General features: G+C 43.4%; 1 protein-coding gene across 2 annotated transcripts; it reads right to left on the bottom strand.

Moving 5' to 3' along the window:
• Positions 1-325: 325 nt before the first annotated feature.
• Positions 326-26,990, bottom strand: mtm1 (myotubularin 1). 2 transcript variants are annotated; one of them, XM_004086761.4, is made up of 16 exons: positions 26,857-26,990; positions 15,320-15,397; positions 13,365-13,437; positions 13,164-13,258; positions 12,974-13,084; positions 9,687-9,788; positions 7,969-8,052; positions 6,680-6,829; positions 6,362-6,547; positions 5,206-5,388; positions 4,973-5,128; positions 4,855-4,902; positions 4,673-4,765; positions 4,153-4,266; positions 3,127-3,303; positions 326-2,396 (listed from the first exon to the last, which is right to left on the bottom strand). In XM_004086761.4, the coding sequence occupies exons 2-16, from the start codon at positions 15,371-15,373 to the stop codon at positions 2,214-2,216; spliced, it is 1,809 nt and encodes a 602-aa protein (XP_004086809.1). In that variant the 5' UTR covers positions 15,374-15,397; positions 26,857-26,990; the 3' UTR covers positions 326-2,213. The 2 variants fall into 2 exon arrangements, with proteins under 2 accessions (XP_004086809.1, XP_011471721.1); XM_011473419.4 differs by having other exon boundaries at positions 13,365-13,485; positions 26,857-26,938.
• Between the last annotated feature and the right edge of the window lie 545 nt (positions 26,991-27,535).

Below are 27,535 nucleotides of genomic sequence, written 5' to 3'. Positions count from 1 at the left end.
TGTGTAAAAATATCTACACAAATTATAAAACCCAATAGGGTCGAGATTAAACTCTACTTGACTTTAACTGATGATCAGTATGTTTAGTGAATCTAATGTGACATGAGTGTGTTGTATGCATTATTGCAAATACATTATTTATGATTATGAGTAGTTACTGTCAAAAAAAATCATCTTTTTTTCTCTGAATATCTGAAATGGGTTTGTTATATCTGTGTTTTTTTATTTTTTAAAACCTTTTTTAATGCTTGACATAATTCAAAATCAATAATCAAAACATGAGACACAATGAGACAGGACTCAGGAAGAACACCAACAGACAGAGTTTTTGAAATCCTTAAATTAATTTAATCAGTAATATTTACAGAAAAGGAGCCTAAAACAAACTTCCCACAAATACATTGATGATGTATTCAGGTTGGCTGAAGTCCAAAAGATTCAAACACATTTCATGTGTATTAATCACAAAGCAGACTAAATATGACATAATGCCTCGCAGTATAAGCCCCTCCCTCATTATTACATCAGACTGAATGGAACAGTGAGTTCTAGTCGTCACTGCAGAAGAGCTGAATGAAAAAACACTCATCCACTCCAGGTAGTTTCTCCCAACCATGACTCAGCCAAAATGAGCTCCCTTTTTATAAAACAGTCAGATTTACACTACACAAAATACCTGTATTGTACAACAATAGAGCTTTCAACAGTAAAATAGGTTTTGATTGAGGTAAACACATCATGGTGTTTGTACAAAACAACAACAGACTTCCAAAAAACCCAACGCGCGCACATACACGAATGCTGCTGCCACTCCACCACCTGTGGCTCCGCCCACCCCCCAGTGAGACCACACCCTCCACCTGCCAGCACCTGGTCAGCAGGTGAATTTCTGGAAAAATGCCCTTCCTCGCACCCAGAGCCACAGATGGAAGCCCACCTTTCCCAAATCCAGGGCGCTAGGGTGTTTTTGTTCTCTTCTGACACCAGCCGTGAAGGCTGGGGGGGAGGGTGGGGTCTCTCTGCAGAGGTGAAGGCGATCCTCACAGGAATCAAGGCACAGTTCTGGACATGACCTGAAGCACTTTGTTCTAATGACTGGTTACACCTGGTTCATACAGTACATGATCTGAACTCAGAGCCACGCCCCTTCTGACCCGGGAAGCTGCTTGTTTGAGAGCTGAAGGCGGCTCTGGAGGAGCCAAAGTTCTGTGAGGGAAAAGCGAGGTTCTGAGACCAGACGGCGGGCCGCAGACGTGTCGGACGCGGCCGGCTGGGACTCTGGGATCTGACGTCCAGAAGCGCTTCCAGAGGTGGCGTCTTGGGCCTCTGGACGCTCTTCCTCCTGTTTCTGGTCACTGTTTGGTGGAGCACCACTCTGAGTTCAACCCAAACATTCAGACATCTGCTTTATCTCTGCTATGCTCGGAATCTTTTTGAGATTTACTTAAATTAAGCCTTAATGTCTAAAATATGTCATTAATCTCCTGCAGAAACTCCTTAAAGGGCTTTTCTCTGTCATCTGAAGTCCTGTGATAACTAATAAATACAAGTTAAAGGTCATATTTGCTGACTGAAGGTGAGAGGAACACGAGGGGGACAGGAAAAGGCACACGTGCTCGGAGCTCAGGAGCGTCTGCTAAAGGGATGCTGGTTCAGGCCGGGTCGCCTCCTTCATGCAGGGCTTCAGAGCCCATATCAGACACCAGCATCCACCACTCATCAGCACACGCCTCCGGTCCAGACGGACGTTTGGGGCGGACAGAGACGGCCCCGGCGTGATGCCACGCGTCGGGGGAGGGGGGGCTGAAGGCAGATCATCCTCAGACTGCAGTTAGAAACTCCAATAGCTTTAAGGAAACCTGAGTACGAAAAGCCGGGTCAAATGTGGAGGCGACTTCTGAGTGGCGGACAGAAAGGTGTGTGTGTCCGGCACGTTCGAGCCCTTGGACCGGAAGCCGTGGAGTTTCTCTCAGGCTTGGCCGTGCGACGGCTGGGATTATTGAGACAAGGCTGTACTGTGACATATTGCATAAATTCCCCTCTTCACCACAACGCTCACAATCAAAACTGGATTAGCTTTCTTTGTTAGACTGTCGGGTCCTCACAATGTGACTGAAGTGTGTGTGTGTGTGTGTGTGTGTGTGTGAAGCGTTATTAAAGTGAAGAGGACTTAAGTGCAAGCCAAAGAGAACTGATGGTTTCCGTGGCGCTCCTCAGAGCGGCGTGCGAAGGTACTTCTTGGGAGGCGTGGAGGAGGAGGCGTTGGGGGCGGAGCTGTTAGCCAGGTCAGAGGAGGTGGAGGAGGAGTCTGACATCTGCAGCTGCTCCAGCTTCTTTAAGTACTCGTCTCTGAGGGCCAGAAGCTCCCTGTAGCGCTGCTCCACCGGACTCTGCTGCTACAGTAAACACACAATCTGGATTCATGATTCATTCATCAGGACTTTAGGAAATATTACTTATGTAACCCTGATTTTCTCTAAAATGTATTAACATTATGTTAAAGCTTAACTTCCTTTAGGATTCTACTATTAAAGCTGGACTTATTCCATCGGGGTTCATTCTATCATAATTATTTCAGTCTAAATATTAACCAGTAGATTTATTTAAACTAAATGTTTTATTTTTAGTTCAATCAAATGTATTTTTATTTCTGCATTTATTTAACTCGTTTGTAACTAAGTCTGGGTAAATCAGGAATGGAATTTATTACTATCCAAGTCTAAATTCTGTTGAAAATGTGTCTCGATAAGAAAAAAAGTTTTGAGAAATGATTGAATGTTTCTGTTCTTTTGTAAGTGACCATGTCTCTCACAAAAGGGGGGGGGGGGACTATAAACATGAGTCATTTGACACAAACATCCCTGAAAGGCATATTTCTTCAAGTAAACATGAATTTTTTACATGATAGAAATATTTTTTGCTGCAAGGTACTAAATGAAACTGTTCTTCGTCATCAAAAAGCGACTATTTCCCTCACAGGCAGCAGGTTTATGCCGGCTACTTTGGAGCCCCCGGAATGTGGTAAAACGCTTTGTTTTAACCAAACATCCGTCCTACTTCTGGGTCCTCTATGCCAAAGAGGCCAAACAAACGGACGGCTCTGCAGGCTTCAACACTCCTTCCTACCTGGTGCTGTATGCGGGGGTTCCAGCGGATGTAGTAAGTCACCCACAGCTCTAGGTGGCGCATGCTGGCAACAGGGTAGAGGACCCGTCCAGACTCCGGGGTGTAGAAGGGGTTCAGATAAATCTCCATCTTGCTGTTGACCAGGGACCACAGCGAGAGCGTCTTCGTCCTCACCTCCTGCAGCACAGAGGCAGAGCAGTGACGTCACCACAGTTAACTCTTCTGTGCCTGGTTTGTCCTGGTGACAGTACTCCAGAGTGGACAGATTACAACTATCCACAATTTTACACAATCTCTGGTGTTTCTTGAAGCACCAGAAAACTGGAAGTTTTTGGCCTTCTCTGGCCACCAGGGGGCAGGAACATTGGTACACTTTCTATTTCCAAGACCTTGCTTGGATTCCTGCCTCCCTACACTTGTTCTGTAATCTCAAAGAGAAGTGTGGAATCTTACTCCTTAAGATCTAAAGTCCAGTTGTTGCTTTCTGTTCCAGTCGCCCGCACAGAGCTGAGGGAAAAGCCTTTGTCCACTCTGCTCCTTTCACTTGGAATATGCTCCAGAAAGACTGGAAACTAACTGAACTGGTATCTTTAAATGTTTTTAAGAACAAGCTCAAAGCATCAGAGACTGAAACAATAATGACGTATGTGGTTTTAATGATGTTTGTTTATATGTATTTTTGTATTGAAATGAACTGTCTCTTGGCCTGGACTTCCTTGGAAAAGACGTTTTTACTCTCAGTGGGACCTTCCAGGTTAAATAAAGGTTCAATAAAAAAGATTGTTTAGAGGTTTTCCTATTCAACATTTTCAGAAATGTTATTATTAAGACAAATGAACCTCTGGCAGCTTTATATGTTCAATTGGAACATTTTTAAATCTCAATGGGGAACCGTCCTTATGGATACTAACCCTCTAGCTTCTAATCATGTAGGTTTAGAGGGGGGGTCATAACAAATAACAGTATGTATTTAGAACTGGGAATGACTGAAAAGGCTAAAACCAAACGTCACTCGTGTCCACTCACGTTCTGGTCTCGTGCGCTCTCACAGTTGTAGAGGAAAGTGCCAAAGCGACAGCTGTAGAGATGATCCAGGATGGTCAGCAGGAGGTTCTCATTGAACTCAAAGGCTGTGGGAAACTGACAGCAGAGACAAGCAGCTTCACTTCAGACATCTGTCATGTCCCTCCATAAAAGCATGCTTCTTTCTAACATGCTCATAACATCTGTGCTCCTTTCATTCTTCTTTGAACAGGAGCAGACACATGGTTCCTAAAGCATAGGAACAATATAAAGGTGCTGGTCAACCTGCTGGAATTATGTGTCAGACAAACATCAGCCCATGCCTGCACCAAGTTTTCTATATTTTATTCCTCTTAAAATAAAAAAGGTTCACAACGGGTCATCTCTACGAGAAACGTTGTGATTTGCTTATTTCTTTCCTTCACTGCATTAAAGAGGCTCAGTCTGAATATAAGAGGTGCTCAGCATCGCAGGAAAAGACGTTCATGGTGTTGGAGGCCTTCTGTCGCTGAGGCAGACGTACCTGTTTGGTCATCTGCCACACACAGTCAATGAACTGGACGAAGATGGGGGATCGGTCCTGATCCGTGTGGTTCTTGTCCCCGTGACCTATCCTCTGCACACAACAACAGGGAGGAGGGGCGACTTTGAGGCCAGAGAGTTCACATATCGGATGCAACAACATCTGGCTGCATCTGGGCTTACCGAGGCAAACTTGTGGCCGAAGCTGATCCATTCCTTCTCAATCAAAACCTGCGGGCGAAAACCCCAGATGTGAGCGTTTGATTCAGCAGCTGCGTAAAAGCAGGGGAGCATCTCTGACCTGTAAGCCTCTCAGGGTGCGGAAGTGGCTGTCCAGCATGAGCATGGCCAGCGACGTGAGCTGAGCCGTTCGGTCCCAGCCGTCGCTGCAGTGGACCACCACCGAGTGCCCACCGGACACCTTGTCTGCCACCTGGATCGCTCCGGACAGCACCAGCTGCACCGGGACAGGTCAGAGTGAGCCGGAGCGGAAACTCGGAGCTGCTGGGACGGCTGGTCAAAGCCGGTTCTCACCTTGATGTGCTCCAGCCAGTGTGTGGACTCCAGGCTGGACAGCCAGTGGGATTCCTCCACAGTGGGGTAGACGATGTCTTTCAGCTTCTTCAGGGACTCCCTCATGACGTGGATATTCTGGATGTCCAGGAAGACCAGCTCTGCGTTTTGGTATTCGTCCCCTTCGTAGCCCCCCCCAGTGGCCTGAAGAGGGAGACAGAGCAGAAGAAACGCGTTGAAACAAAAAGATCACTAATTAGACTTTAAGCATTTTCAATAACTTTATTTTTTCATCACAAGAGGGATTTGTCAGAGGAATCCCAAATGTGAAAAAGACTGACTAAACTTAAATCAAAAGCACTGATATTTCTTTATTAAATACTTTCCATCCAAAATTTAGGCCCTTTTTCTGCCATTTCTGCTGTGTCCTTGTGAAGGCGCTGAGCACAAAGGATTGTGGGGCATCAGTCAGATCCCAGCAGCTCTTAGAGTTCATTGATGACCCAAAGTCTAAAGATATTGATTCTTTATTTCCCTGTTCTTTTTTTCATTTTCGTGTGTTTTTAGGGGGAAATGAAAGCCTATTTCTGACTAGCTGTGTGTTGAACTACTCTCACACTTCTTCCTTCTGCTGCAGTTGGGGGGGGGCGGAGCTTACTGAGTTTCCCGCTCCTTCAGCAGCGGGCTGGTTAGGGTTTGAATAACAGTGGCTGTGACGATACCGATTGTTCTCCCTCTCAAAGTTTTCCTCTTTGTATTTTTGACAGTCATCAAAAATGTCTCTGTTTCGTCAAAGTGGGTCAGAGAGACGGAAGTCCGGCTGAAAGCAGCCGTCACTCAGACGCAGCTCCTGCAAAAGTAGATGGTGAACCTCACTGGACCGGGATAATCTCTGAATGATATCAAGATATGGAGGCGTGTTTATTGATGCTTTTGTGGAGCTCTTCAAAATAAATAAACCTAAACTCTAAACATCATCCTTGATCCAGCGATGAGGCTAAATGTCCAGGACCGTCAAGTTTACAAACACTTCTGGACAAGCATGGATCTGCTGACTCGATGCCCGTCAAAACAGAGGCGGCGGATGATAAACGCAGCATTAGAACAGGACCCCTGGTGGTAAATCCTGAAAAAGCGGTGAGCAGTCTTTGGGTAATGGCTCTAGACTGGCTCTGACCTTGTTGGCCACAGCATTGACGCTGGGCCGGGCGTCGTATATGGTGAGCTTTGTGGTGTCATTGGCCTCTCGGATCAGGTCCAGGTAGCGCTCGTCATCTTTATTCCTTTTGCCAGACATCCCAACCAGGGGCTGACTGCAGCGGACGATCACCGCTTTGTTCTCCCGGTGAATCCATGACAGAACCTGCACAACAGAACAATCGTGTCAGCGACGCCTTCGCGTCCGTCTTCGTGTTGGGATCTAGCCTGCTGGCTTTCGTGCATCTTTGTGCATTCAGGACATTGGACCTCTGTGGTTCTGACGCTTCCCACTCACCGGTATGCGACCTCTGGAGCGGAAGGTGGCCACTCTCTTCAGGTCCTCCTCTGTGCTTTTGAACGGCACAGCCAGCACGGTGGGGTACGTGTCGCACAGCTCATAGTTCTTATTGATGAAGGTGATGCGCCATTTGTTATTAGGTAAGCCCTGGAGGACATACAGACAACCATCATCATCATCCTCACCAGCTCATCTCTGAGGGTTTAGTCCCAACTGCCCTTACAGGTGGATGCAGGCGGCCTGCAGGTGGAAAATGGGCAAACCTGAACGGGACACAAAGGTGGCCTGCAGGAATGCATCGTAGACGACTTGGTGAACCCACAGAGCAAAAACCTTCATGTACAATTTTCATGCAAACTTTGTGAGTGCAGCATTTGGTCAGTAAGGAGCCAATATGCCCCACCCTACTAGTGACTAGAGTGTGGCGTAAGGGCACCAGAAGACAGCGTCACCTGAATGTCATAGGGACGTACAACTGACATTATCCTTCCAAATCCTTCACCACACTCAGGACAATGGTACGTCCTATTTCATGACATTCTCAAGTGGCTGTTTGAGCCTCAGGAGAACTGCCAGACACACCCGTGTTCCACTTAAGATGTGGCCTCTCCTCTTCAGAACCCTCTACGGGTCTGGACAACCCAATGTTTGTGAGAACTCACAAACCTACAGCACCCGTACCCCCACAGGTGCATCAGGCTTCAGGAACACCCGGGTGTCACCGCCACCAACCTCTACATTTTCAGGACTGAATCAGTTTAAGGAATTTGAATTAGAAAATAGATTTTTGTTTCATTATAAAAACTTTTTTTTTACATTTAAAAAAAAAAACATCTAAAAAACAAAATGAAAAATTAGAACTTTCTTACAAAAATCATGAGCTGTTACAACCAGAACTAACAGAGTTTGGCCTGAAAAAGAGCGATTCTATCCATGCTCTGCAGGAAAAGAGCTGAGTTAGTGCTAAAGCCATCAGCACTCTAGTCTAAAGCCGATCTAAAACATGTTCATGCATGCATCGCTCTGCATTTCCTCTTCCCCAAGACAACAGTCGGTTCTTACTCTTCGTAGGGTGATCTCTTGTCGTTCAGATCATTTTGCTGCCTTCAATAAAGGATTCTGTCAGCTGCAGCAGCTCCGTTCAGCTGCAGCAGCATCGGCTTTACCGACCTGCTGCTGCTGCAGAGTAGTATGGGAGTCTCAGTGCTAGTTTTCTCCACACTGGTACATTTAACGGAAGGTCAAACAGTGACTGAGCTTTGAGCTGCTTCGGCGCTCTGTCCTACCTGACGCCTGAACTCCTCCACAGGTTTGTAGATGCTCCAGCCGTTCTCAGGGAACTTTTCCTGATTCAAATACGCAAACAAAGGCTGCAGAGTGGAGACAGAAAAAAAAAACATCTGATCAAAATGCAGATTTAACATGTTTTCACGCAGAACACAGACGCTAAACAAATCCAGACATCTGCAGAAGGAAAGTGGGCGTTGAATCAGATGTGGAGTATCATTTTTTTGCCGCTCCACCACGTTTGCATTCACGATCATAGTGACAGACTCGGGAAGTTGGAATCTCTGAAAGACATAGACACCTTCAAATATTGGTGGATGCCAAAGCTAAATGTCCAATCTCTGTCTGAGACTAAAGGAACCTGCAGTTTGCTACATGATCAGGCCAAGAGTCATTCCAGTTGAATGCTCAAAGTGTTTGATTGACGGATTCTCCCAAATCCACTGCCTGATCCCAACACCTCAACACACAAAAGTTCTAGAAGATCACTTACACACAAAAAGTTAAAATGTTTCCAGTTATTTTTATTCAAAGGAGGAAGAGTCGGTCATTGTTGTTGCATAGATATTCAGCTGGACTCTTGTGTGTAATATCTCTAAAGCAGTGTTTTTCAACCAGTGTGCCGTGGGAGATGGTCAGGTGTGCTGTAGGAAACTACCCTCATTCACTGATCTAAAAACATTTACAGCTCTGTGTTCATCCAAACAGGCCCTGATAAAACACTGAGTAGTTAGGAATATGAAAGATGATAAAATACTTTTTTCTTTGTGTTTTTTTGATTCTATTAAAGACATTTTGATAAGAATGACGGTATCGCGATTTAGCTGCAGCTATAACTGTTTTCTGAAAAGTCCCGCCCCTTTAACTGTCTCCACCAATCATTCTTGGATTCTTAATCACATGTCATCAGTCTGACCAATCAGAAGTGGTTAAAGTCTTTACTTCCTTGTTCTGATTCTGCTAATAAAGTCTCTCAGTTGTACCAGCTAAAGCTCGTCTTTAGCGGTGTAGCTTTCCACAGAATCCGGTGTCAGACCGTGGAAAAAGTGAACAAAGCAATGAAGCTCAGAGACGCGAGTCTGTCTGCGTTCGGCGGCTATTTGCACTACATCTCCCATGATGCACTGGGTTAAAGTGACAGCGTCTCAGCGCACAATGAGCCTTTCTTTGTTAAACGTCTTGAAACCACAACGAACTCACATCAAACAGTTTTTAAATCTTTTAACTTAAACTCTATTACATCTTTTAGAAAAAGCAGCTGCAGTTTCCAGCTTTTTCTGCCACAATTATGACAAAAATGTATATGAGATAGCAGAGGGACTGGAGATCAATACAGACTATTAGTTTCTCTTTTTTTTTTTAATTGCTGGTGTGCCGCGGGATTTTTTTCAAGGTTAAAGTGTGCCGTGGCTCAAAAAAGGTTGAAGAAGACTACTCTTATAAAACAGGAAATTCTTTTACTATTTTTCAAGTTTCGATTCACTGTAACATCACAATTTCCTTGCATGAAGTTTAAGTGATGAATAAAAAGTTACAGTATTTCTCAATCTACTTTGCTTTCTCCTGTAATGTAAATGTAGCAGAACTTCAAATGAGCTGGATTGCACAGCAAAGTTCAGTTTAATGTCAAAGGTCAGTAGCAAGGTTCCCATTGTAATGTTTTGTGTTTGCATGAGTTCTGCTTGTGTGTTGCCTGTTGCACAAGCTGCATCCTTACCGAGCCATGCGACAGAGGGAAAGCATATCTGAAGAGCAGCTCGAAGAGATCTCTTCTGCTGTGGCCCTCCTGCTTCAAGGCAAACCTCAGGTTCCTCATGTCCTGCAGACAGTTTTCAGCTTTAACATCCACAAAGTTGTGTCAACAATATTCACACAGACATCCAAAAAACTATATATTTGTGTGCTATAATCCACTAAAAAGCTTGCCTGCGTTTGTATTTCATCTGCTCAGTGTGTTGCTGTTTGTCTGAATGTATGGTCTTTGTGTTTAGAATATTTGATAAATTCAGTTTAGTATAAAAATGTGTAACTTTTTTTTTAAATCCAAAAATAAAAGGCCTGACTGTAACATTGGGTAAAAATACCAGGGGATGCGTCTCCGTCTCGCTTGTTTGAGACCAACATGTCCACTTCACAAAAGTAGAGCCTAACAAACAGCAGTGGATCTGGAACATCTGTGTTGTTCAGGCAGATGAGACCAGAAGTTCAACTCAACATGCTAGTGACAGAGCATTTCAGAAGAGTGGCTGTGTCTTCTGCGTGATACCTTCAGCTAAATGGGAAATCATGTTGCCCAATTATAAACATCTCTAAGTTAGCAGTTCTCCTTTCTTAAAGCTGATGTAACGTTGTGCAGCAGAGCGGCCAGCCATACAGCCTGTGAGCTGAGGACGAGCAGCCGGCGCCGTGTCTTTTAAACTGTGTGTTTTCAGATAGAAGACAGCACTCGCTCACCGACTCCTCCTCGACAACCGAAGAGGTACAGAAAGGTTCAAAAACATTCGTTAAGTAGTTCCCCTTTTTCATCTGACGTTTGGACACGTTTTATCAACTGAAGAACTCTCCCACATGCTTAGGGATGGGTGCTGTTTGGATTTTACGTGGAGTCAAAGCGGTGCTTTTGATGCCGTTCTGGAGTGATGAAGCAGCATCACATGGAGCGCTTGAATGTGTCTAAGATGCCGTGAAGGAAACATGGATTTCACCGCTCATCGCCGCAGCATCAGCCGTCTTCTGGAGCATTGTACACATGAATCTTGGCCATCACATCACTAAGTTTGAATCTTTTTCACTCACTTCACCTTCCACATTTTGACTGAAGGTCCACCCACCCTAACAGTCTCACCCCTTTTTACATGAGCCGGCCCACAATGCATCATTAAAAGCTAGAATGATTGGCAGGAATTGTGCTGCAAAACTGAGTAGAATGCAATTGATTGACATGTCTGAAACAAACTGCTGAAATGATTGATTAAAATCATACAGTAGTGGCGCATACGTCTTGGTAGCCATCCCTACACATGCCAGCCTTTTGTTCCTGGCTGTGCAGGTTTCTGGTTAAAATGGGAAATGGCATATAATGACATAGCGCTCCATTCATTTTCTTGAAGGCCCAAAGCGCTTTAAAGTCATAGTCCCATTCACAAGCACACATTCACACACTGATGGCGACTCCTAGGGCTCTGACGATAACCGCATCACCACACTTTTTTTTTTTTGTAAGTTTTGCATATGGTGCTTGATTGGAACTATAATAACCACATTCATCTTTGCTGATAATTTACTTTTTCTGCTAGTCCTGTGTTCAGACTTCAAGGGTTTCTATGGGAAACCTTTTATCACTCTTCTCCTTTCTCTCCTCGTCGCACCCGCCTGGGTGCGCTGCTGTCACTGTCTCTTGGAGCAGCACGCGGCACGTGCTCACTCTACTTACACACACACAAATTTACTGCGTCCTAATTATTCATTTCCATTACAAGCTGCGTGCGTTCTTAAGTGCGGGACACGGCTGCCCGCCGGAGGATTTTGTGTGTGTGTGTGTGGGGGGGGATATTACTGTTTCAGTCACCTTCTAACACCAAACATGAACGCGAACTATTTTGTGCAGCGCAAAGTTACGTGTCTGTAAGAACAAAGGCAGAGCCTCCTGCCCCGTGTTCTTCATGGGTGTCAGGCTCACGGCTACCAGAAAGGTGACAAAGTGTCTGCAGTCTGTTTATTACTGGGCAATATTTAATATTCCGAGTAGATGTCTGTACCAGAGAGCACAGGTGAAGCCTCTTGTGCAGCTAGAGAGCGGTCTGCTGCAGAAGAATCAACACGCAACAACACACTTGTGTGCTCTCCTTCCTCCTAGTCCTACACACGACGCAGCGCGCTGACACAGTCACAGTCAATCTACAACACCTACATAGTTAGTTCATTAGTTAGATAGGTCGTAGTTAGTTGTTACTGTTATTTGTTAATAAAGAATACTACATTGTAATTTTATTTATTTCCGATGCAGCCGCCCGGGGATTTTGTATTTCATGGGGGGGGGCCTGCGGTTAACCGCAACACCCCGCACCCTGGTGGTTCATCGACAGCGACTCCACTGCCTTTGGCACTGGCTCCAACTTGTCACCACAGTGTGGGGTTCAGTATCTTGCCCAACATGCTTGGGCAGGCTAGCTGGGAACCGGACTTGCGATCTTCCGGTCGACCACTCTACCTCTACATCATGGACGTTAGTACATCCTTTATCACACTTTCCACTTTTTGATTCTCTCAAATTCTTACAGATTTTCTGTGTAATCCAGTAAAACGTTTATTTTTTATTTTCAGAATACAATTGATTGGTCATTTAGCAAGACTCTAAATATGACACCAGCATGGAGCCCCTCATTAACCCTGTTGTTGTGATAATCTATGTTTATCTCTCCATGTCACCATGTTTTCATCACCATGCTTAACAATTGACATGGGAAGTTCCAGCTAAAAGCCTAGAACTATTCTGGAGCATCAAGGCTGAACTTCTGGTCTCATCATTCATCTGCCTGAACAACACAGATGTTCCAGATCCACTGCTGTTTGTTAGGCTCTACTTTTGTGAAGTCGATTTGAACATGTTGGTCTCAAACGCGCGATACGGAGACGCATCCCCTGGGATTTTTACCGTAAGGCCTTTTATTTTTTGAAAATGGAAAAAAGTTACACAATTTTAAACTAAACTGAATTTATCAAATATTGCAAACACAAAGACCATTCATTCAGACAAACAGCAACACACTGAGCAGATGAAACATAAACGCATGCACGCTTTTTAATGGATTATAGCAAAAAAAATATATTTTTTTTTATTCTGTGTGAATAATGTTGATTTTAACGTGGCTTAAAACAAAAATCAAAACCCTAAAATCATTATATTTACATTTTTTTCCAATCTGGTGTGATATATTTTTGACTCCTGACCTCCAATACCATAAGAAAAAAACAGAAAAACCAAAAAAAGAAATGTATGCAGACCTTGCAGGTGATATCTAAGCCATAGGAGTTTTCTCCTCTGCTTGAAGCCCCGCCCATCTTCTCCACTCGACTGATGGCCCCCAGCGGAACATCGAGTGACACCAGAACATCCTGAAGCAAACAGGTGAGAAGAAAAGGTGAGAAGATCCCCCAAAACTGAGGCTGTGGTGTAGGAGCTGCCAGGACTTACAAGATCCACGCTGTTGAAGTAAAGTCTGTAGTTGGTGATCAGCACTTTGCCTTTGACAGCTCCGTTAAAGGGACAGATGTAAATGACATCTTTATCTGCAAACAGACACATTTAAACATGAGTGCAGCCTCTTCTGGATGTGATCTCCACATTGAAGGACTGTGTGAAAGCAAAGCAAAGAGAAACAAGAGCGCCTCTCACCTATGATCCTCTCCTCTCCAGGCAGCAGAGACACATTTGCTAACAAGTCCATCTTCAGAGAGTCTCTGGCCGTCTATGAACAGGAAGTGAATCCTTGTTATTGAAACTTCATTAATTAGACCTGGAAGTCAAAAATGATTTCTTCAGATTTCAATGACCAAAAAAAAAAAAAAAAAAAACACCAAAGCACTAAAGAAAGCAATAAATCACAGTTAAAAGAAGATTTGAATGAGAAGCGTTTGATGCAAACAACCAGTGAGTGACAAACATCCGACAGAGTCAACGGGAAGTTGCTGCTATAGAAACCTGAAACCGGTCTGGCAGCGTTCCTGTCAGGACTCTCCACAACAGTTTCAGCTCAGCTCCTGTTTGAAGTGCAGCTCCTTTACCGGTTTATACAAGTGCAGACTCTGTCTCATGAAAACATGCTGTAAAAGGAGTTTCTCATTTTCTCTGATGATGGAAATGAGGAGATCAGAGCGGCTGATTGGCTCAGGTGGTTGTGTGTGCGACTGGTGCGTGGGAAATCCAGGTCCGATTCCCAGGGAAGCGCCATGAGCTTCATCAAGTGTGGGTCCTTGAGCAAGACCCTTCGTGCTACTGCCTAACAATGTAGCCCCAAGTCTGGGTCACCCTGTGCCTGTCCCCAGCCCGGCCCCCAGATGAAAAACGGGGTTGTGTCAGGAAGTGCATCGGGCGTAAAAACCTGCCAAACCACATGTGCGAATCAGTGAAAGCTGATTCGCTGTGGCGATCCCAGAAGGGATACAGTGAAAGGTGAACAACAATATAAACAAGTAGATCAAGGGAATTGGTTTTATATGTTAGAATGAGCTGCTAACTGAAATACTGACTTTTATTTGCTGCTATCTGACACATGTTTTATTTTGATGTTAGATTCTTTCTAGTTTTCTTTTTTATGCAGTTTTGGTTTAAAATTTTGATCTGTGGAATTTCAGTTGTGCTTAAAAAGTAAACCCTAGAAATAGGTCACTAGAGTGAGCAGCAGTGTCTGGATGGAAGGAGAAGGCATCAAGATCTCTGACACTCAGATGTGTTTGCTTCAGCAGCAACACTCCAGGTTGCTTCAAGTTCCAACACTAACTTAAAAACCTTCACTGGTGTCTTTGTATTGCGTGGAAATGCAGCCTTTTGACGGGTTTCTCTACGAACGTCTTAATATATATATATTTTCTTTTTTTTCACATAAAAGTCACACAAACTCCACTTCCCATAATCCTCTCCATGCAGCTCAAGCCAACCACATTTCACCAAAGGGTTCATTATTGGAAAACTCCTGATTTGTGATATTAGTGATCAGTATTGCGATGACAGTATAGCTTATGATACATGAACAAATAGCAAAAAAAACACAATTTCCATTTCACTGCAACCGTTTCATTTAAATAAGAGTCAACATAAATTAGACTCCAAATGACCCTCGTCTACATAGGAGGCCAGCATCTAACACAAAGGGCTCCGTCCGATTGGTCAAATGCATAAAAGGGATTTATTTGATTTGTTAAATGGGGTATACTTGTATAGCGCTTTTCTACCTTCCTTGAAGGCCCAAAGAGCTTTACGGTCACAGCCCCAATCACACAAGGACACTTCCAGGCAGGAATCGAACCTGCAATTATCCGATCAGAGGTGGACCGTCCTACTGCTGCACCAAAGCACTCCCCTTGGCAGTCTAAATACTTCAAGCTGCCATAATATTGCTTTAGCACATTTAAGGTAACCATTTATCACAATTTTTGCCGACTTTTACAATATGCAGATTGCACAGCATGATATTGTGAAAACAAATACATTTGCGACTCATTGTGTTCATTACATTCTTTCACTCCAAGCTCAGATGGATTCCTCCGTTCAGGCTCAGCTTCATGATTGGAAGATGACAGAAAAGAAAAATAAATAAGCAGAGTGGGATATCAATGAAAATGAGAACCTACAGTGCGGATCTGAGGGTCCCGAGTGTTGGAGTAGACTGAGACGGGTGAGGCCATCGCTCAGGGAGGAGCTTCCACAGGCTGTGAAAACAAAAACAACAAAACGGTTGGTGTCTGAAAACAGCGTCAGTGCAGCGGCGCACCGAACTAAACACCAGGATGTGAGCACGCTCCTCATGAACGAGAAGAGAAGAGGAAAAACCGAGAAACCCTCCAAGACTGTCGGAAAGCTTGTTCAGTTCAGGTTTCACCACGTTCATCAGACTCTGCTGGAAGTTTGTTGCTTATTAGGAAATTAATAACATCAATTCAGCAATCCTTCAAACTATAGGTGTTGAAATATTGTTTTATCAAAGTCAAAACTGACTCAGTAGAAACCGAAGGGGTTTGACTTTAGTTTTGCTTTGAAAAATAACTGATGTGAGGTAAAGGCAGCCATGATGCCCCGCGTTGCAGGTCAGAGTAAGAAGACTCCACAGGAAACATTATATCCAGTTCAGGTCATACGCAATGCAAACACAAATAAAAAGATCTCAGTTAAATGTTGAGATAACGTAAAAATCCTAAATCTGTATAAATATATATTCATTTATCAGAGTAATTTGACTTTTAAAATAAGGATGAGTGATGAATTAATGCAGCATTAGCTGCGTTTACATGGACAAAAGTAGTTGGAATAAACGCCTGATCCTAAAAATGCGTCATGTACTCGCTGTTTGGAATACTCTGCCCCTATCAGACTCATTCGGATCAAAATGTCCCACAGATCGAGATTGGTGGGTTATGCCGATTGTTGATCCGATCGTGGTGCATGTAAAAAATGTATTCCAATTGTATATAATTGAATGTAATGAATTGTGCAAAGCAGACCCGGCTCATAGCTTCATGTTTGCGAGCAGGGGAGGGTGCTTTGTCACAGTGTGCGGTCCGGAGGAGGCTTCGGACGGCAGTCCGAGCGGCTGCTCTGCGTGAGCGAGCTGCCGGACTCTGGAGAACCGTGTGTCCCGGTAGAACTGCGTCTCCGAGCAGAGGAGCGGCTTTGGGACGGTGTGTGCGCTAGTGGAGCCGGCTTTTGAATGAACAGTCCTGAGAAACCGTGTAAAGCATTACGTAGATTAGTGTTTCCAGTCGTGTCCAGGCAAAATAAAGACTGATGTTATTCCCACACATCAACGTGCAGCCAAGATGCACATTGCTGCATTGACCGCACGAACTTTAAGTCCACCCAAAGCCAAATGTTGTTATTGGCCTAATCCTAACCCTTCTTCCGGGTCCTTTTGTCCAAGAATAAAGCACTGGACGCTTGGATTAAAAAAATTATAAACAAACAGGCCCTTAATAATTATCATAAAAATAATAAAAGCACATTTAGAAGACCATCTCGCTCTATGCCGCAGCTTTGTTTGTTTACAATGGCACTCGCTAATTCTGTCTTCTATGGCCGTTTCGGGTATTTTAGAGAGTTCTGCGCATGTCAAAATGATTTTTCCGATCGAAAGTGTGGCGTTTGTAAGTCTGGTTTGAAACCCTATCACAGCACTGAAACCGCTCTCCTCAGGGTGTGCAATGACCTCCTTTCAGCTGTTGATTCTGGGGCATCCACTGTTTTAATTCTTTTAAATCTCACTGCTGCTTTCGACACAGTGGATCACAGTGTGTTATCATGCCGACTGGAGCAGTCTGTTGGTGTGAAGGACTCTGTTGGTTCAGATCTTATTATCTATGTGGCAGGAGTTTTTCTGTCCAAGTTGGACAGTGTTCCTTTTTCAGAGGCTCCACTCAAACAGGGTGCACACCAGGGCTCTATTTTAGGCCTGCTTTTATTATCGCCTTACCTGCTGCCACTGGGATCCATTTTTAGGAAATATAATGCGTCGTTCCACTGCTACGCTGATGACATCCAGAGATCTAAGTTCCTTTAAAATCTGGAGGAACTGAGGGTCTTGGCAATCCATAAAAGTGCTTAGTAGAAATTAGGCCTGCACAATATACCGCAAATTTATCGTTATCGCAATATCCAGCTCTGCAATATGCATATCGCAAAAGACAGCGTATAACGCAATAAATCGTAAAACCAAAATGTGTTAAAACAATTTTATGGCAGCTTGAAGCATTTAACAAATCAAATAAATCTCTTTATGCATTTGACCAATCAGATGGGCGACTTCTTATTGTTTACCAATCAGATGGAGGCCTATTATGTTAAATGTTTGTCACCTATGTCGATGAGGGTCCTTTGGAGTATAAATTTTAAACTGTTGCAATGAAATGGGAATGATGTTTTTGGTTATTTTTTTATTTGTTTATATACCGCAAATTATATCGTTATCACAATATTAATCTACAATATCCCATATCGCGAGTTTTCCTCATATCGTGCAGCCCTAGTAGACATCGAATCCTGGATGGAGTTCAACTTCCTTTGTCTGAATGAAAACAAGACAGCGGTGTTTGTTTTTGGAAAGACTGACCTGCTGACAGGTTGCTGTAGTGCTGTTGGCCCCCGGGACCTATCAAATGCTTTTTTTAATCAAGAATCTTGGGGTAAACCTGGACAGGCATTTTAAACTTGACATCCAGGTCAGTGCTGTAGTCCAGTCTAGTTTATATCACTTGATGCTACTGAGCAAAGTTAAGCCATATCTTCCTTCTCATGCTCTGGAACAAGTGATCTATGCTTTGATCTTCTCCAGACTGGACTACTGTAACTCTTTGTACAGTGGCATTGACCAGTCTCTGCTCCGCCGTCTCCAGCTGGTTCCAAATTCAGCACCCCCCCCCCCTGTTAACAGGGACCAGACGGTGTGAGCATATCACTCCACTTTGATGCTCCCTTCACTGGCTGCCCGTGTCTTTCAGGATCATTTTTAAGATTTTACTTCTGGTTTATAAAGTTTGAATGGTCTGGCACCTCAGTATCTTTGACATCTTTATCACCCACGTCGAGTCCTAAGATGTGAAGATCAAATGCATTTGATGCTTCCCAGGACTCGGCTTGTGACTCGGGGGAGACCGAGCCTTTTCGGCTCTCCCCTTTTCTGTGAGGTCTGCCAGAACACTCAGGGATTTTAGGAAATTTTCAAAAACTCATCTTTTTACACAGGCATTTAACTCCAGTGAGCTGATCTAGTGGGACAGCTTGTTAATTTTGTTAATGTTTTTGTTTTCATTGCTTTATTGCTTTTATTGTTTAATTGATCTTATTGTTCTTTTTTCTTTATTGTATCATATTGTTTAGTGATTTTATTCAAATTTGATTTTATGTTCAGTACTTTGATTGCCTCTGCTTTTAGTTCTCTATAAAATATAAATTGGTTGGTTGGTTAATTGGTTGATTGGTTGATTGATTGATTGATTGATTGGTTGGTTGGTTGATTGATTGATTGATTGATTGATTGATTGATTTGTTGGTCTACACTCTGCTCTGCACCATAGCTGCTAAAATCCTTTTAGTTCTTTAAAACTGAGGTTTTATCCCCAAAAAGTGAGCAGGCGTGAAAAGACGAAGCTGTTCTCTAAAACAGCTGCAGATGAAACCAGCAGCTGCGACTCTTCCTCATTCTGAGAAAGCTTGGGGCAGAAGGTGGAGCCGACGAGAAGCTACCTAAAACTCTGCCTGCTCATATCTCCTGAGCAATTGCAGAACAGACATTAGCGTTTGATCTGAACTCCACTCAACCTCTTTAGCCTTCAAAGAATTCATTCATAATGAGCATAGAGCTCCTGGCAGAAATAGTTACAGAAAATAGGCAGTTACAGGAACACATTCCGTTTATGGACCTGGGTTGGACAAAGTCCAGTTCTGTTGAGCTGCTGGACAGAAGTCAGGCGGATGTTGCAGAGCTTAAAGGTTGACGATCAGAGTGATAACGGCAATAATTGTGGAAAAACTACAGCTTAAAACAAAGATAAAGCCCCTAACACACATGTGTCAAACTCAAGGCCCGCGGGCCAAATGTGGCCCGCCATGTCATTTTATGTGACCCGCGAGAGCATAAACGTTTTTAATTTCTTAAAATAAAAAAATAAAAATTGGTGTTAGGGTTGTGCCGATGGACGATACCATCGTGATGCCACGCCCCCGCCACGCTGCGAGTCGACACCATAAGACGCGGTTACATGTGAAAAATATCTTGACCCGATCAATGGTCGGATTAGAATCCAACCATGTACATGGTTCCAGAAAAATGTTTTCAGAATATAACAAACGTTCACATGGGTCACACTTTTGGTCGGAATAAATCATTCGCACATGCGCAGTGGGGTTTGAAAAACCGGAAGAGGATATCAGTTCCGCCGAGCGGTTATTCTTTTCTCAAACTTTATTGAATGTAACAATTCAATACAAAACAATGTTGCCGAGCGGCTTTATACATTGATATGTCAACTCGGTAATATACAAGACGATCTTCTAAACGTGCTTTTAATAATGTTACGATTATTATGAAACGCCTGTTCGCTCATCGTTTTATTTTTAATCCATGTGGTCAGTGCTTTTTCTGTTGAAAAACGTTTCCGGAAAGAAGCCAGAATTAGCAGTATGCTAACACAGGCTAACAACATTAGCTTTGGGTGGCGCTGCAATCTGCATCTTGGCTGCATGTAAACATGTGGGAATAACATCAGCCTTTATTTATCCGGGACACGACTGGAAACACAAATCCACGTGATTGTTTGAACGATTTCTAAGGACTGAGCGGCCTTTCTGCTTTGAAGCTTACACCGCCCCAAAGCACTGTGTGTGTGCTGACGATCCTCTGCTCACACTTTTAGACCCGGTTCTGAGTTCGGTAGCCCGTTCCCCTAGAGCTGCGGAACAGTCTTAAATCTCCCACATACCGCTCATGTAACAAAGCAACCCCCCCCTTCCACTCAAACACAAAGCTGTAAGTCCGCGCTCCGCCGGTCCACTTGACTAGTTAAGTGCGGGAGCGGACCATTTCTTTTCTAGTTTGTTTGTTACTTTTTTTGTTAAAGTCACTTCCCTCAGTTTATACTGGATAATCGCGGATGAGTCATTAGTTGGGAAATAAAATAAATAAAGTAATAAAGTAAAATAACGAATAGCAATTATATATGACCGAAATATTAAAAATAACGTTATAAAAAAGTTATAATAAATAAATAAATGAGTTGTTTAACATTAAGGAGTAGTTACGTCTATTTTTCAGTACATTTAGTTACATTCATAAGTTATATCTGGCCCTTTGAGGATAACCACTATGCTGATGTGGCCCTCAGTGAAAATGAGTTTGACACCCCTTCCCTAACAGAATGAAGGCTTCTCTCTGATCCTGCCTCGATCATGGAGTAGTGCCATGTCTTCTGGTGAGAAAGACGTCCCATGCTCCCTAAAGCTCCCAATCACTGCTTGAGAAAATCTGACATTGAACCGTTCCAGTTTTCATAGAGCACCGATGGAAGAACCTGCTTGTCCAGATCAGCTCAGATCGTCAGTTAAGAGCTGCATCCGGTTCACCTGAAACTGAAATGTCTGAGTTTTTTTTATAGAGGGGTGTGTGTATGGTGACCTCATCGGGGATTGTGAATAAAACCCGACCACAATGGTTAGCAGGTCTCTGCTCTGGACATTAAATAAAGCTCTGTTCACAGAACTGGGTTGGACAAAAGCAGCTACAGTCAGTCAGAAGCTGTTGGGTTGAGTCGTGTGCTAAGGATCTGTGGTGATTCTTCAGCCACAACAAAGGTGATCTAAACACAGCCACACATTCTGACCTATAAACAAATAGGAGCCAAAAACAAGGAAAGGACATGGAGGACAATCCAATTCAAACTTCAACGGTCTGGCAGACTTGTTTGAACTATGCAGGTAATGCAGCAAAGCTCAAACCTTCATGTGGCTTGGTTTGCTTTCACACTGCACCCTCAAAGCAGAACTTCAGAGTTTCTGGGAATGTCCCAGAGTCACAGCAGCTGACTGTTGGGTCGGTCTCGCCCAAACCCAGTACTGACAAGCAGAAAAAGAACCATGACAAAGACCGGCTAGCCTCACTGTTTCTCTGACTCACTTATTGACAAATGAATTTACCCCCACTTTACATTTGTTTGCCATCAAAACATTCTCCAGCCTGTTGTGAGGCACGCTTCTTCAAATATGTGGTCTGAGTGATATTTTGAAGCCACTGGGTAGTAGTGGCTTTGAAATGCATTATGGGTTCACTGTGCTGAGTCGCTGATCAGGACTAATTTGGTCATTCGGTTCACACCAGAGTTCAGAACAGTGTGCAAACATAAAACATGAATGGAAACACGAACTGCAGTCCTGACTGAAGTCTCCTGTGTTTGGACTCAACATCCGGGTCAGTCAACCTAATCCAACACTTAAGAGACGACCGAACAAAAAGATATAAGCTGACAGAAAGACCCCTCACAGGGAGACTTTGATAGTTTTTCACTGAATGATAAAAGATTCCGGTTTCATAAATGGGATCCAAAAAAACATCTGTCCTCTCTGATGCCTGTTTACATCTGAAGTCTATTTTCTGCTCCAAAAGAAACATTATACTATCATTACTAGACGTGTAACGATTCATTTTAACAATTTGATTAATAACATAATTTGTGTTTGCTGATGCAGACCCCTAACTGAAAATTTTAGGGGCACAACCAGAAAATTTAGGGGCGCATACCGTAAATCAACATTCTAACCAAATCTACTAATTTCCACTGTATTATGAATAAAAACTTTAATAATAGATGCAAAAATTACAATGTGCCGTTTCAAATTCAGTGTCACATTTTATTCTGCACTTTTGAAGATGCAACAACTAGGTAAACTGACAGCACCATCGCTGTCATGACAGTACAAATAGTAAAAAAAATACCATACATTTAGAATAAAAAAAAGTTTTTAGTAACAAGTGATTACCGTAGTAACCTTTCGTCATTTCACAGTTTCAAACAATACTTAAATGTATGTAAATATTAGAGGATGGAAATTCATGTTGGCGACACCAAATAGGTGCAGCCAAGATGCACAATAAGCGTGTTTGAGATCACCCAGATGGACGCAACGCTGCGCAGATCACCTGGTGTGTGACATATTTTTGTTTTTGCTCTAACATCACCTGTCAATCAAAACAAAAATATCACGACAAAGGGGCGGAGGCAAGACCCCAACCTGAGCGAACACAGCTGGAAATTTAGTACTGAACTGACTGAAAGCTGCCCTACAGACTACAAAACAATGCATTATGGGACATGCGTCCTGATGGGTTTTTTGTAGTTAACTGATCAATTAAAATAATTTAAAATACCAACTGATTAAAAAAAGGCTACATCCATTACAAAACATTAAAATAATTATAAAAGATGTAATATCACAGATCATACTTAGGGGGAGATGCATATTAAAACTAAATTGAATGTTAAGGACAACTCCTAATTCCTGTTCTCCTTCAGTCTTGCTGCAGCTTCGCCTTCATGCCCCCCCCCCCCCCCCCCCCCCCCCCCCCCAGGGCGCCGGTTCATCTTAAACACGTCTATCGTTGCATTTCCCCCGCCTGTTTTAAATCGTGTTGTCGCTCACACGTGTTTAATGTCAGAGCCCCGTTAGCTGTCACGCATGTAGGTGTGGGACATTTATGCTCCTCAGCTGACCATCTCCCGCGGGAGCAGTGTGCTGCAGTGACAGCCGTGCATAATGAGAACCGCGGTTTGCTTCGCAAGTTTGAGACCCTTGCTGTACACTCTGGCACTGGTACACTAGCCGCAGGTCGGAAGAACGAATCAATAGTTCGCTTGCTAATAGCTCAGACACACATTTCAGGTTGTGATGATATTTGTCTTCGTTTCCTTCCCACAGATGTTTACGCGCACTCGATTATCTCTAGGCCCCGCCCCTCCACATATTTTAGCCACTTGCATGGACTTTCCCTATTCTTCTCACACGCATTAGCCACCTCAAGCATCACTCAATGACACGCGACAGTGTGCTCCAGTCTCAGGAGTATTCGCGCGAGTGTGTGTGTCTGTCTGCGTGCGTGTGCGCTCGCGTCTCATTGATGATTTCATTGCTCATTTCACCGATCATTGACGTGCCCCTTCCACGTTTAATGTATAAAAAATACGGAGGGTGGGGGAGGCAAATTTACTGGTAGCACATGTGCGACTGGGTGTAAAATTCAGTCGCACACTCTCAAATTTTGGTCGCAAAATGCGACCAAATGGTCGCAGTCTGGAGCCCTGTGATGCGATTGATAGTTCATATCATTTCATCTTAAATTATCCGATTCAATCCGATTCACTGACCTAAAATGGATCCAGAACATCTTTAGTCAAAACTTCAACCAGTGGGACTCAGAGAAAAATAGCTGATACTGAACAGTGCAGGAGAAGTTTTCCACATTTCTTGGATTTAATCAAGATCATCAAGTGTAAATTAAATATGTAAAGAAACAAACAAGTAAACAAGAATGAAAGTCAAATCCATTCGCATTTTAGTTTCCTAAAGTTCAGCCCGCTGTTGTTTTTCCACATCCAAAGAATCCAAAGGGAACATTCTTAGAACATTCTAGCACACTGGATGGTCACATGACTTTGCTAAATTCAAAGTGTTTCTACACGTGGACTGGAATGATGGACCGATCCGTTCTGATGTCATCACATGTGTGTTGTCCGCTGTGAGGCACTTGGTCGTTTTTATGTAGTAGTAAAATGAATCTACCATGTCTCAATCCAATTGGTATTTTCCAAGATCGATTATCGATATATTTAATTTAGAAACCATTTTTTTAAAGGTTTAGGTCAGGGGTCGGCTACCGGCGGCTCCAGAGCCGCATGTGGCTCTTACATCCCTGTGCTGCGGCTCTCTGTGTTTTTGTAAAATAACTATCATGTTCTAAGATTGTCGTGGTGCCTTTAACACCGTCAGGTAGTGCGAGCGGACAGAAGAAAAAGAGCAGCGTGAACGCAAAGAGGGGGCGTGTCTGCAGCTGTGAATGCCCACCAGAGTCTGTTATGGGATGGATGGTTATGGTTCTTCTAAAAAGACAGTCAATGGCAAACTTGTGGGGGGCACATGAGCGCCCAAAAATATAAAAAGCCACTTTTTTTCTCCAAGACTAAATCCACCCATTTCCGCGTAAAATTAATTAAATCTGCGTTAGGGCGCCCCTGCTTTCATGTCAACTGTCTGCTATGATGACCATATGTTGCGCTGTCTGTGTAGAACACACTGGAAGGGGGGGGGGGGGGGGGGGTTGCACGTGGGGGAAATACAACAGGTAGAGAGGCAGGGGCGGGGCTTAGACTCACCGCTTATGATTCCAGACCCGCAACAAACTAACAGCTGCTTCATCCGTAAAATTAATACAAATAGAAACAAGTGGACAAAAGATCAAAGGAAACATCAAGCTCATAGACAATTAAAGTAAATAATTAAATAAATATTCTGACAGCATTTGGAATCAATACAAGTATCGCCAAATGAACTACAACGATTTTTTTCTGCGGCTCCTTGTGCTTTTTTATTTCTGAGGGAAGCTGATCCAAGTGGCTCTTTGAGTGGTAAAGCTTGCCGACCCCTGATTTAGGTTGATTCTATTTGATTAACAATTTACCAAAGACAAATCGACCTGGATGGATTATAGGAATATTGATCGATTTGTTGATTAATCATTACACCCCTAATGACTACTTTTCTCCAGTTTGAATGAATCCCAGTATCCAACCACTTTGGTTTTCTATTTGATAACTACGAACACAAAGGTGGACTTTCTCTGCAGACAGAATGTGAAATCTCCTGAGAAAGTTAAGCAACTACACAGTTGCAAAAGAAACCAAAGCACCAATCACAGCCAAGGTGAAAACAAGAGAGTTTCGGTTTTAACTATAAATTAGATTATTGAGTACCTTTGACAAAAATTTCACACTCAGCTTACAAAAAAATTCATTTTAAAATGCAATTTCACAAGAAAATATATCTTTAAATATCGGTGAGTCCAGATTATGACAGACAAGATTTTTGTCCAAACGGCAACAACACCAACCAGACAACAACAACAACAACAACATACTCCCATCAGGTTGACTAATACAGAAATCCTTTATTAATCATTCCATCCGTTTTCTTAAACCGCTGTATCCCTTCTGGGGTATCTGGGTTGTTGGGGCATGTCCTAGCTTCTGTGGCACGAAGGCGGGGTACATCCTGGACCGGTCGGCAGCTGGCATCTGACTCAAAACTGTCCGGCTGGATAGCTCCAACAATCCTCAACATTTTGTTTGAACCGCTTATGTTAGGTTGAGGTTGTGAGGAGCTGTAAGCTAGCAGGAGAGCACATTAACAGATGTTGCTTCTCGCCAAAAATCCCGCCCACAGCTCAGAGGTGAATTTCTAATGAACTACTGCCGCTCTGCATTGTGTTTCATATAGTTCCTGCAGAAACTATGTCCTAGAAAACAACACAGGTTTCTGGATTTGGGCTAAAAACAGCTTAATCATAATTAAACTGGGAACACTTTTACAATAGATCAAAAGATGATCTATCAAAAGGGGCTTTATGTCTTCAACAAACCTAAAGACAATAAAAAATGTGCCATTGACAAAAATTATTAAAGAAGCCAGGGGCTAAGCCACAATCAGAGGTTGCTTCAAAACTTTAAAGAAGCTCTATTTAAAGCAGAAGCAGAAGCACAGCGCCAAAAATAAGACCAGCTCAATTCAGTAAAAACGGCGTTCTGCGAATCATCTGTAGAGAGGAACGGTCCACGTTTCTTTAGGGGACTTTCACTGAAATTATTTGATTGCGATGCAAGAAGAGAAATAAAAACTCTGAAACCCTCATGAGGTTTCACAGGGTCGCTATTCGATTCTAAAATGGTTCTAGGTTATTTTTTGTCCAACCGGACAGAAGCTGTGAAAAGCCACCAGAGCCCACACCATGATTCTACCACCACAAACAGGATGCCCGGCAGAGGTGGCACTCCTTCTCTGTGGCCTCTGTCAGGAACACGCGCAGACCGTTTCCTCTGTGTGTTTTTTCTGCATATAAACACGCACACGCCTCCCGTTTAGGGGGTTATTATCCGCTCCTGACCCGCGAAAGCGTAAACTGACATGCTCCCAATGGCGGTCTGAGTATCCATGCGCCTGTTTTTTGGTCGGAACACCTTTGAGCTGGCGCATTGTGTGCTGCGGCTACAAAGCGGTTCTAAATACAACACAACCCACGGACAGTTTCGATGCCCGGCTATGACATTTAAACCACGCCTTTCATTCGGTCCGCGCGGAGAACCCACTCGAACTCGGACTTCAACCTGGCACTGGGAGTGGGGGGCAGAACTCCGACAAAACACCCCCGAAACAGAACTTTTCCAACTTGGCCATTCCAGTGTGGCGGGCACAGCCGTGGAGTTTACACCAGGAAATAGCGGAGGCCTACACAAAACGGCAGCTTGTTGCACTACATATCGAGGTCACCTCTAACCCACAGCGCACAAAACTAGCAGCAGAGCTCTCCGAGGACTTCTTTGTGGGGAGCGAAGCAGTCTCGTCTTGATAAAACGTCTTAACTTACCCGCCAACTTCGATTTTTCAGTGGCTAAATGTCGACCTGTTTCCCTCAAGCCACAGAAGGAACTCACTCTCTGTCACGTGACAAGCTGTCAAGCCCTCGATTGGCTAGTTGTCAAACTGTAGGACGCAAAGGACCCAGGGAAACGTAGTTTTGTACAAAGGGTTCTAAAATGAATTGATCGCAGCAGAAACTCGTATTACTGTGTTACACCGTATTCAAACCACGCGGGGGCGGTGCTATGAATACATGGAGCATTTGGGAGAGTGGGCAGCTTTCTGTTGTCAAAAGTATCTTTACAATCATTATTAAAGGTTAAAATGTAATCTTGTATCTTACAGTTCTGCTGTTTTAAAACGTTTCCCTGGATTCTTTTTCCTTACATCCCTTGGAAGGTGGAAAAATCATCGATTCACAACGATATAAATATATATTTTTCTTTTTCGATTCAATTTTTGGCTTAATATCTTAAATGAGTTTGTCATATTTATGTATTTTTCTTTTCTTTTTGTCTGTCTCTTGTTATTGGTTGAATTAAGCCAATAAACCAAACCAATAAACTACGGTCCAGAGGAACTGTCTGAGCACATTTGATTTCTGCTCATCATGGAAAATGAACTTGTTCTGAATTGACCCAGAAGGTCCAGGCAGACACCCAGGACGGTTCAATCAATGTCGGCCT

Source organism: Oryzias latipes, chromosome 18, assembly GCF_053564925.1.
Source record: "Oryzias latipes strain Hd-rR chromosome 18, Olatipes_Hd-rR_3.1".
Taxonomy (NCBI): Eukaryota; Metazoa; Chordata; class Actinopteri; order Beloniformes; family Adrianichthyidae; genus Oryzias; species Oryzias latipes.
Note: the sequence above shows the minus strand (reverse complement) of the source record. Positions and strands in the feature narration are given on the sequence as shown.

Bases quoted from the DNA above. Each gene is read 5' to 3' on its own strand.
- mtm1 (XM_004086761.4), bottom strand. From the start codon at position 15,373: ATGGCCTCACCCGTCTCAGTCTACTCCAACACTCGGGACCCTCAGATC. The intron at 8,053-9,686 runs GTAAGGATGCAG...TCCACTCTGCAG, and splicing joins TCCCTCTGTCGCATGGCTCG to CCTTTGTTTGCGTATTTGAA. The intron at 5,129-5,205 runs GTGAGAACCGGC...GTCCCGGTGCAG, and splicing joins ACTGGCTGGAGCACATCAAG to CTGGTGCTGTCCGGAGCGAT.